This window comes from Palaemon carinicauda, chromosome 19 (assembly GCF_036898095.1).
Source record: "Palaemon carinicauda isolate YSFRI2023 chromosome 19, ASM3689809v2, whole genome shotgun sequence".
Lineage (NCBI taxonomy): Eukaryota > Metazoa > Arthropoda > Malacostraca > Decapoda > Palaemonidae > Palaemon > Palaemon carinicauda.
Genome location: NC_090743.1, coordinates 15,904,711 through 15,916,351, shown reverse-complemented (window position 1 = coordinate 15,916,351; position 11,641 = coordinate 15,904,711). Strand labels below are relative to the sequence as shown.

At 46.7% G+C, this 11,641-nt stretch overlaps 1 protein-coding gene across 1 annotated transcript in view; it reads right to left on the bottom strand.

Moving 5' to 3' along the window:
- Window positions 1-3,279: 3,279 nt before the first annotated feature.
- The window catches only part of DNAlig4 (DNA ligase 4), a 115,249-nt gene continuing 106,887 nt past the window's right edge, over window positions 3,280-11,641 (bottom strand). Inside the window, exon 33 of the mRNA XM_068393203.1 lies at window positions 3,280-3,558. Coding sequence (XP_068249304.1) covers window positions 3,429-3,558 — 130 coding nt within the window. The 3' untranslated portion in view covers window positions 3,280-3,428. The remainder of the gene's footprint in view (window positions 3,559-11,641) is intronic.

Below are 11,641 nucleotides of genomic sequence, written 5' to 3'. Positions count from 1 at the left end.
TGCTGACTGGATCTCTTGACTACAGGTTTGCGCCCCCCCCCCCCCATTGCTAGAATATATGTTGTTATACTGTATTCACAACCCTGTGAATTATACATAGATCATGATAATTGGTTAAATTCCTATGCTCATGATCACTTTTGAACAGACCATTAACCCACTGGTATTGTCAGGCCATTAGTTTGCAAGGTGCCACGATGCTCATCCCTCACATCATGATGATCGGATACAGCGATCCTGGGTCAAAAGTTTCAACCAGTTGAAGGGACTTCCATCCAACTAAGAGGTTAGTCTCCATAGTAAAGAGTGAACGGTTTGTATTTGCTTAGGAACAAATGACAAATTTGGAAGTAATTTGTATTTTTCCTATCTACTGTATATAAACCCAAGATCTTTACACATAATTTACCTGCTATCACCTACTCCCCAAAGAAAGTCACGTCTACGATTAAAGTGAAGAAGGTATGAGAATGGGGTATTTCCCCCGATACTTTTTGACACCTCGTTAAAAGTTTTATAGCCGTTTGCTAGCTTGCACTTGTCATAGTATACATAGTAAAGAGCTCGGGTTTGTATACTGTATTTTGGAAAAATACAAATTACTTTAAAATTTGTCATTTTGATGTATCTTGACAATTCTTTGGTCCTGATCACCTTAGAGAGGCAGTTGCTACTGCCTAGAGATCTTTGCCTTTTGTCGCAATTTGGCGACTGTGATAAACTGGGAGAAGTCTTATCTCACACCCAAGCAGAGGCTGAAGTAATAAGGCATTCTGATGAATATAGCAGCAACATTGGTCTTTCAATCAGATGATGGATTCAGGAAGTACAAATAGATAACACAACCATTCTTCCCAGAATGTACTAACAGCTCATTATTGCCTTTCCTCAGAGGAGTAACGGGCATCTCCACCACTGACTGATCCCTTTAATTGTGTTGAGAGATCACTGGTCAGTGTCCAGAGTTTCCCCATTATGTCCTATTCGATTGGGATAGAAGGTTTTGACCAATCTTTTCTGGGGGCTGGGCAAAGGAACCCTCACCAGGAAACACTCTCAACTCCCGGCCTTCAGACATGCAACTGTTCTCAGATGCATAAGAGAAGGGAGGGTTATCACTTAGGGTGACCTACTTGCGTTGAGAGTGTAGTCAGCCAAAAAAACAAAAAAAATGTACATCACTGTTTTGGAGATACAAGCATTCCAAGAATGTTAGAGGAAGTACTTGGTAGTGCTGATAAGAAACTAGAAGTCCGTAGTAACTTATATCAACAAATAAGAAGAGGCACTGTTTCCTTATTACAAGTCGACACGCAGATTTACATCACACTGAAGAGCTGTCGCCCATTTACATCCAGTCTGATTAGCCGTCTAATCAACCAAGTGTTAATCACACAAAATCTTTTATGAACCTGATTTCTCCAAGTGGGCCACAAGGTGCCTCTTGGTTGGCTGGAAGGCTACTGCTCAGCCCAGCATCTTCGCCAGGAAGCACTTCTCGGTTGACTGGAAGGTTGCTGCTCAGCCTTGAGCCTTGTCCTCTGACTTTAGAGAATAAACTTCTTTTCATGCGTCGTGATGCTTGTCAAGTGCTTCGAGCAGTCTTACCCAACCTGGAACTTTTGGACCTCACAGAGTGGGATATGATTCTTGTTTTAAGTCTTGTACAGATACCTCTCTTTTTGTTATCAGTAGTTTTGGTGAAGAGAGTTGTGTTGTGCCAACTCTTTGTTTATCCCAGAAGGTTGGAAAAATATCTGTTTTGTACCTAATTAGTGAATAAACCCAGAATCTGTCATCATATGATTCAGGTTTGAAGCCTCCATCCCCTTGCTCCATGAAGTGACAGGTGGTAGTTAAGAGGAGGTGCTTTTGTGCCTATGAGAGCTCTGCTGTATGAAGAGGACTTAACATCTTGTGTTGAATGTTATTAACTCTTCCCTATTACTGGAAGAACCAAGTTAGAAATTTCAGAAAACTGTCTCTTTAGCTTCACAAGACAGTTAAGAGCATGTTTTTTTTTTTACCATTGAGGGAATCATGGTACCAGCTTGTACAGTTGGCATCATCAATTCTGGTACACTAACATCACATCTCCTTAGCTTCCCACAAAGTGTACCGGAGTTAATGAAGCCAACTGTACGAGAGCTATTGAATTCAGGAGTTTCTTATTCCACTAAGACACTGCAGTAGACAGGTGAAGGAATTTGGAAGTGCCAAACAACCTTCAGTTTTCTTTACAAGTTAATTTTCCCCATAGGCCCTTCAACGCTTTGTACTTAGCCCTGTGGTACCGGCTTTAGTAATTGTAAAGCCAGCCCAGCTCCCATGTGGGCATATGGGACAGCAAGCATCTTGTTGAATTGAATTGAACATAAAATTTAGGCTTTAAGCCAAGCAAGCATCTTGTCTGTGGTAACATTCAATGTAAGTCTGGAGGAAAGGTGGAATTACTGGCTCTTCTACTTCTACTTCTTTCCTTCCCCGACTTGGGGATAAAGCATTTGTACTACTACAAGCTGAATCTGACATTGGGTCTGGTAAGCTATATTTCTGAGCACTACTCTTATTAGACTGGTTCTGTAAGATGTAGGTCTCCATCATTGATTAAGAGGATGGTGGTGGAATGAATACCCATTTATTAGCCATCATGTGCCAGGTATTTCATTCCAGACAGTGTCTTCCCTTTTGGGGATAAAGTTACCTTCATCCTCCAAGGCCTTGTCAGCTTACTCATTCCTATGGTGGCTGATAAGGAAGCCGGTAGAGTTATTATCTTTGCTCCAGTTCTAGGGGAACTTCCTAACACCAATGTATCCTTATTTTAAATGACCAAAGGTTTGTATATGCAGAGGAACAAATAACATTTTAAAAGAAATTTGTTTTCTAGTCATACAAACCTGAATCCTTTAACTTCTCACCTCAATCATCCCAATTATTCTGTGCCAAAGATTTAGAGCAAACAGTCTTTGACCAGAGTAGGCGGGGTACTCGCCTGCATTCCCCACCTGTCATTAACTACCTTGTTGACAATTTTAATGGTTGTTCCAGCTCTGTTGTCTTTCCGTCTAGTAGATAGCTACACCACTGGTATAGCATAGGCTCTGTGCCTTCAGGGGTACACACTATACTGGATGGACAATGAGGAGGAGGATGAAATGGAGGAAAGTGACAAAGAAGTGACTGAAAAACGTAGCACAGGCAGTGCCCGTCACTTATCCCTTTTCTGGTCAAAAGGGAAGATGATGATAAAAAAAAAACATTGAACGACATGGCAAATATTGTGCAAGTGAATGTATTTCACAAATATTGTACATAAAAAATATACATAATAAAAATTTCATATATTATATACTTAAAAAATCACAGTGCTGCATTGCATGATTATTACATAAATAGTAAAATACTTTATAACAAAGAAACAAAGGTTATGCAAGTAATATAGGTGCATAATGTCTTTCTTCCAAAAGTTTTCCTTTTTCTATACAATCGTAGATCCAGTCAGAGGTCACTAAATGCTGGCCAACTAACTCACTGGGTCGTGGTTCACTCCCACATCTGCAAGAATGAGAAAACAAATATACTGGGCTGTATTTCATAAATTATTTTTAATAAAGATATCTAAAATAAACTAAACAATAGACTCAAACATGATACACAGAATCAAATACATGTTTTTTTGTACCCAGAATCAGATATATGGAGAGGATTAAAGTAATTTTTTTAATTTTGCATATGGCCCCATTCCTCTTAGGGATGTTATTCATTTGCTCCATTGAACCTCCTCACTACATCCCATGTGACACCAAAGTCATGCTCAACCATCCATCTCATTTATATAGTGTTTCCTTGAACCTTTTGATACCCGGATGAGTAGGTGTAGTCATATTTTGTTATACCTCCCTTTATTTTGCTGTCCAACTTCTTAACTTTTTACTTCATACTGCAGGGTTCCACCTCATCTGCATTTCAGGAATTTAATAGCCTCCTTGGCTCCAGTGCTGGGCATTATGGCTCAATTCCCTAATACAATCCACTTCTGATTTGTTCCGACACTAATGGAAACCCTCGTCCTTTACATATGAGACGGATAACAGCACAAGCTGGAAAACAGCTCTAAAATTTTTAATGAGGTTGTTCCCAGTGGGTAGTAGGGGAAGCAACCCCCTCACTGACACCACAACCCATTTTGATTTCAGATGTGGTAGAGAGTAGATGTTCTCTTCCATGCTCCTGGAATTGCCGTCATGGGGGTTTGACGTTCAGGTTGGCTATGAAGACAGCGTGCAGAGGACATTTCTGCAATAATACAAGTGTTGGGAATGGCCATCCTCCCAGTAGGAGCAGTATGGCAGGAGGAGAAAGTAGTCATCTAGACTGGATTCTTCGCCTTCTGGGTCTTCCTTAACATCTTTAAAATCCCCACAACTGACACCCTCTCCTGATACCCTCCCATCTACCTCCTTTGGTGGTTGATTCAGTAACAGTGGTGGCTATTTACCTATCAGGCAACAATTGAGTCAGGAAGTTTTCCTCTCTTCCCTGGCAAAACCTTCCTCCCTCTGCTTCTGCTGTGGCCCTCCCTGGGACTTTGAGGTTTCTCGTCAAAGGACAGGGTACTGGAGGAGTTAGTTTATGGTGTTCAGCACTCCCCCCCCCCCAGAGTCATCAGGAATAACTACTGCTTGGTCTCTTGCACCCCATCCCCCAGGCATTCATCCCTTGCAGCAGATCCTGTCCCATCCGAAGATTTGCAGAGTAGTGCTCTGCAAAGTGTTGCCCCAACGTGTTCACCCCTAGGGTGAAACTTGGGCAAGCATTCCCCAGCACACTGACCCATCAAGGGGTGGGATTGCAACAAAAGGACATGCTTACCAGTTGTCACTCTTTGGGGACCTTCAGCAGATGCCCTTGCAAGAGCAAGAGGGTGTCCTCACCTGGAAGCACATCTCCCCAGATAGCTCAGAAGCACCAGCACGACTTGTTGCCTGTGCACACTAGCCCTTTGGAGCTCGCTGATGATCTCTAATGATCATCTGGCAGACTGGTGGCTTGCTTGAGCACAACTGCGGTCTTGCTAGACTTGCCAAGTTTTCCCTAACCAGGTACAATCACTATTGCATTCACCTGGCTGGGTTTAGAGTTCTGCTTCCCCACCTGTGCCTAGTGCACACTCTCAATCCCTCAGGCAGACCTTACCAACTCTCATAGAGCATGCAAAAGAGCCACTCACACACCTTCTACTGTACACTCTCTCCCCCATTTGGATCGTGCTTGCCCACGATTGGGAGAGCTAGTCTCACCAACAAAGGTAGCGCGCCATCCAGTCACGAGCCCCAGTAGCACGCGCTCCTGTTCAGGCTTCGCAGTCTACTTGAGAGTCTAACAGCAGTCTCCAAAGAGTTGCTATTGTTGCAGGCGTTCTTCAAAGCAGCCTCTGTTACTATGCCTGCTTTAAGGGATGTTGCATTGTTTTCTGACCTGTTAAAGACTGTTTCAGTTCCTGGAGAGGTGCAGTATATGTGTACTCCCAAGGATTCCTCAGACGCTAAGCTAAGCCGCACTGAAGGGAACAGGGTTATGCCCATCGCCTTTAAGTAGCCAGTTCCACTGACTTGGCACTCTCCAGTGGTGCATGTTTCCAGGCTTCAATACTACTGGGAAACAAGAAAGTTGGATCCTGAAGCTTCCAAGCTTGATCCTTTCTGGGAAGACTTAGGGGTTCATCCCATTAAGCCTAACCGGAGGCACCGTAAGACGAGGCAGGTCACACCTCTTTGCCCTAGGACCAGCAGGTGACCGAGATCTCCTAGGGCAGTCTCGTTTGACTTACAGGCAGTGACCGATCAAGACTGAGGTTGACGACGGACTACACAGAGTTGTTGATCAGCTGATTTGAATATAGACAATGCATAAAATTATAATTTGCTATGGTTTTTATTATAAATACGATACTAAAATGTGAATATTACGTGCATTATTATTGGATACAGTTAAGTGAAACACCAGTTTCATCAAAATCCAGTTTATTTCAAATATAGCTGTAATTTTTACCACCAGCTAGGACCAGCTGGATGTAGAGATAGGTAGTGGCACGCAGCACTCCCAGTGTAAAGAAGTGCGGGTTATTTGAAATTATGGCCCAGCATGAATATTATTGCAATTTTTATTAGAATTATTATTCAATAGGTATTGCATTGTTCTTGGTCATGCCAATGCTATTGCCAACTATTAAAAATCTAAATTAATGTTGAGTTAACAATCATCACAAAGAAATTTTTTTTTTCCTCGGACCCGAAAAAAAAGAAACGCGATTAACAAGGTCTGACTGTACATTAATCCTCAAGGAAGTACCTCAGGGTTTTATTGCACAAGGTATACCAATTCAGGGGGCTGTGCTTCAGCCTGTCAAGAGTTCACAGAAGTGTTTGCTTTAGTCTTAGTCTTGGCCAACGAAATTCGTCTCCTTCATTATTTAGACAGCTGACTGATACTCGCAGACATGGTGAAGACAATTTTCTCTGGATTGCCTTAATCTGGCGATCGTGATAAACACGGAAAATTCGAACTTCAAGCCAAGGGGAAAGGGATAAATACCATTTAAGCGAAAGTCTTTCCATCGCAGAAAAGAATCTCAATTCAAAGAAGTAGGCAACCATTCCTTTAGCAAGACTTTCTGCCAGCCCATCAGTGACAACAACAACTGTTAGGTCACCTGGTCTTGCTAGAGCGCCTAGTGCCAAAACAGTTGTTTTCATATGAGCTCACTTCAATGGCAGCTGAAAACCTTAGTTTCAGGGCAGGAACCCTCCTGGAATATTCATTTCAGTGAGGACAGAAAAGAAGAAGACTCAAGTTGGATTCTTAATACTAACCTTCTCAGCATCATAAACCTCCTCCTCCTCTTCAGGATTTGATGCTCTTCACCGATACATCAAAAGGGGTGGGGTCACACCTGCTATAGCACATGGCCTCCGGACTTAGTCAGAATCAGATCAGCTTTGCCATATAAACCTTCTAGAGTTGAAAAATATGTTCACAAGGAGGTACTATTTCATAGCAACTTTGCCAACTAGCCGTAGAAATCCTGTGTCGGACAGAAGACAATGCGATCTCCCTGTCAGCCCAATTCAAACAAGACAAAAAGAACATCTTAGTAGAGAAACTTATACAAAAGACTCCAATAAAAGACTTAAATAGCTGAATCAGAGTGGTCTTTAAGTATTCGGATAGTGAACAAAGTAATGATTTTGTGAGGTTCACCCGTCATAGACCTAATTGCAATGTCCCAATTTCCAGTGTACTACTCGTCAGTACCAGACCCACAGGTAGTATTCCAGGATGCCTTCCAACACCTTTGGGACAACGTGGACTTTTATATGTTCTGCCTCTTGAGGAAAGACCTCTACCGGGTCAGATCAGAAATCAACCTATCAATGACTAATAGCTCTGTTATGGCTGCATGCAAAATGGTACCCAGACCACCTACTGCTGCTGGCAAAGGTTTCAAGGGAGTTGCCTCCCCTTCTGCCATCAAAGTGGGGCTGTTGTGAGTGAGTGGGCGGGGGGGGGGGGGGGGGGGGGGGGGTTTCGACACCTTGTATTCCAACTTGTGGTTGTTGACATCTCATTTAAAGTTTTTATAGCCGTGTTTCAGCTTGTGCTGTTATGTCTTCTATGTAAATAACATGTGTTTGTGTAGTTAAGAAAAGTTCGTATTACTTTCAAATGTTATTTATTCCGTAACTGGAATACAAACCACGCTATTCAATAGGGGTATTACTTTCGGCGTAGCTGAAATGACGAGCCATTAGAATTTAACGAGGGTTTACTACCCACACCGCTAGTTAGCGGGGGTAGGGGAGGGTAGCTTGCTTACCCCCTCCCCCCTCACACACCTGTGCTTGAACTCACTTTGCTCTCGGCTCGGATGGTAGTTGGACATGTCCGCTTTCATCCTCGCCGCTCATAGGCAGCCATTAATGCTTTTTTTGCTTTCTCTTTTTGACAGGTTTGTGTGTGAAGTTGGCCTCTGCTATTATGCGCACCTGCCCTGGATTACCCAACCGCCCCTGCGGAACATTCATGTCGGCGGTCAAGACAGACCCTCACACCCTTTGCCCTTACTGTAGATAATAAGTGTGGTGAGTGTAGGGAGTGGTCTACCTCCCAGTGGGAGAGGTTTTCTCGGCGACGTAAAAAGTCCAGACAGGATATTTCTCCTTCGAAAGTTTCTTTGAAAGGAGAAAAACCCAAGTACTCTTCCGTTGCTCAAACCTCCTCCGAAGCTCCCACTCGGTCGGTCTCTTTTGAGCGACCGTTGAGTGGTAGCATAGATCATTGTACTGTTTTCCAAGCTTGGGGTTCGAGAGATGGCGTTGCCTCCCCTAGCGAGGCAGCTCCACCTGTCCCCCCGGGGGAGGATGTGTCACTAACCCATCTTTTACAGCTTTGGTCTTCCTTGGGGCTCGAGGGTTCGCCCTCCAAGGAAGCCTTACTTGACAACCTCCGATTGGGTGCCGCTGTCAAGCAATCGCCGACTCCAGCAGAGGTTGATCATCTGTCGATTGTCGATGTTATGGTGTCAGAAGTATCCAATGCAGTATCTCTTAATACCTCTGCCTCTTCAAATCCAGCAGTAGTTGAAGGCTTAGTTTCTCCCGTTCCTGTTCAACTGAACGAGGGAGAAACCAAGTCCAACAGTCTCTCCTGCTAGTGTTTCTCTCCCTTAGGGGAGTTCACTTGCAGAAACTCCTCTTCGGAGGACTGCAGAAGGTCAGCTTGCTGATCCAACGGCCCCCAAGAGGGCGTATCCGTCGCAAGGCTCGCCTTCCTCTTCGCCAAAGAGGCCTTCCTTAACCTGCGGTGAGGAGGCGCCTCTTTGGTTCTACATCTTCGTTGCAATCCTCCGGAGAGGAGCCTCTTCAGCGATCACTGACTGTTCCTGCTTTGGTCCTAGACCTCTCAGCAGATCGTTCGCGATCCACTTCGGTGGAAAGTCGTCCTTTCAAAGGACACGTCGGCCTTCCAACCGTCAGACCTGCCGTCACCGTTCCTGAGTGCTGATGCGCGCTACGCGCCGACGAAATCTAACCCTAATACGGGGCATCAAGGGCGTATGCGCCGTCCCGCGCATACTTCCCTCACTCGCTATGCTAATAGTGAGCATACGCGCCCACGTTCTCCTGCGTGCCAGGGTTTGTCTGAGCTAGCGCGCCCACGCCCAGCTATGCGCCATCCTTCACCTGCGCGCCATTAATCTCCTGCGCGCCAGCGCCCTCCTGCACGTCAAGATCTCCCTCGCCCCAGTGCCCACGCGCAACAATCACCTCTTCTGTGCGCATACGATCTTCAGATCTGGGTGCTGTTGAGAAGTCGATTTTGACTTCTCCCACCTGCCAGCGCTCGCCAACGCATCAGCAGCTGTCTTCAGCGCGCAGTCTCCTGCACGCGCCCACGAGGATACACGCGTGCCCGCGCCCATGAGGATACACGTGTGCCCGCACCCATCCTCTCCTGCAGATGCGCGCCCACGTGCACAGGCCTCAACGGCGCGGTATCTCTCCTGCGCGCGCGCGCTCTTTGGCTTCTGGGGGGGCGCGAACTTTCGCCAGCCCGCGTGTTCAACGCCCTGATCCTACGTACCCACGCGTGCGCGCGCCATCAGTCTCCTGCGCGCTCTCCTGTGCGCCCACAATCTCCCGCGCACTACTACGCGCCCTCGCAGTCGCCCGTGCGCATCAGCAGTCTCCCTCGCGCGCGCCATCAGTCTCCCGTGCGCGACCCCTGGTATTCTCCATCGCGTGAGCACCATTACGCGCCCCCGCGCGAGCGTCAATACCCTCCCGCACGCGAGGCTGCTGAACAATGCAAGGTAAGGTCGCCATCACCGCATGCCCCTCCCCGCAAATGCATAACAGCGCGTATTGCGGCGGTAGGGAAACATCCAGAGGGGTCCAGGATCCCTTTTCCTTTTCATGCGAACCCACCTTTGGGAACTCCTCCCAGGGATCCTTCTATCCCTGTCCCTCCAGAGGGAGAGTCTGACAGGGCGTCTGTCAGTCAACAACCATGGTTCGGTGCACTAAGCAGAGCAGTTACGCATGCGTTCAAGCCTGTGCTCTCTGAATTAGGTCACAGATCCTTGGCTGTTTCTACTCTGAAGAAAAAAAGAGGAGTTCCGGATGCGGTAACTTCTCCAAGGGCTAAGTTGACTCCACGCAAGCCTTCGAGGCAGGTTCCTTCACACACACACCCCCCCCCCAGAATTTCTCTCCTTCCCTGCACTCGTGCTGAGAGGTCTTCCCGAGTAGGGGCTGAAAAGAACTTGCCACCTTCTATGTTGGAGTCCTACATCCTTCCCACGAGGGCATCGAAGGACTCGAAGACTTTACCAAAGTCCTCTACAAGACCTAGGACAGAGCCAACTAGCCACTCGGAGAACGTCCGCGAATCTCCCCAGGAAGAGAGACTTCGCTGCAAGTCCAACATCAGGAGGAGAACAGCAAGAGTCAGAGAATGTGTTTTGGCAAGTTCTGACTCTAATGAGGGCTCTCAATGGGTTTGCTGACCCAGAGATCCCTCCTCGAGAAGGTAAGGACACGGTTTTGGACCGTGTATTCGGTACTCAGAAACCTTCTAAGGCCAGTGCGACTCTGCCCTGGTTAAGAGTACCAGGGACAAGATCGCTGTACAGCTCTCAGTTGTCCTCGTCCAACCATTCCAGTGCCGGCAACAAGCTTCTCCCACCTCCTCGTGTACAGCAAAGGAGGTACTTTGAGGTCTTGGAGGAGCCTTGTTTAGCTCTTTTCTCTTCACCATTCGTTGGAGGAGCTTACCAGGGGAGTCCCTCTTGAGAGACTCTCCAACCGGCAGGTCTCGTTCTTGGCAACCAAAATCCATAACCAGGAGAAGGTTGCGAAGTGTACTATGCAAGCCACTTCATGGCTTGACATCTAGTTAGGGACCTTAGGTATCGTGATACGCTCTGAGGATTTCTCCAAAGAACGTACCAGGAAAGCTATGGAGACATTCCTTCTCTCAGGCACTCGCACGATCGAGTTTCTGGCCCACCAAGTCTCAAACTTGTGGGCATTCTTCCTTGGAAGGAACGATCCTGTTTGAGCTTAAGGATGTGGAACAGGCCGCTGAGAGGTGGAGGAAGTCTCACCAAGACTCCCTCCTTCATAGGGCCTTGACATCTAAGCCCTATAAGCCTCCAGCACCCCAGCAGTCCCGTCCGACCAAGACCGTGAAACCAACGGCAGCAGCGAAGACAGTGGTGTCTAAGCCCTTTCCTGTCAAGGATAGGAAAGGCAAAAAGTCCTCCAGAGGAGGTAAGATTCCTAGAGGGAGCAGCCGAGGCTAGGATTGGCAGTCCCCCTGCATGTCCACCAGTGAGGGGATGCCTACAAAGTTGCGCAGACAGGTGGCAGCAACTTGGGGCCAATTCCTGGACGATTTCCATAATCAGTCAGGGATATCGCGTCCTGTTCACAACATCTCTACCTCCCCTGACGACGCTTCAAAGAAAGAGTGGGATGCCCACGTACTGCACCACACGACCTCAGGCCTGTGGTCAGAATCGGAAAGATATCTCCATATAAATCTCCTAGAGATGAAGGTCGTCTTCCTGGCCCTT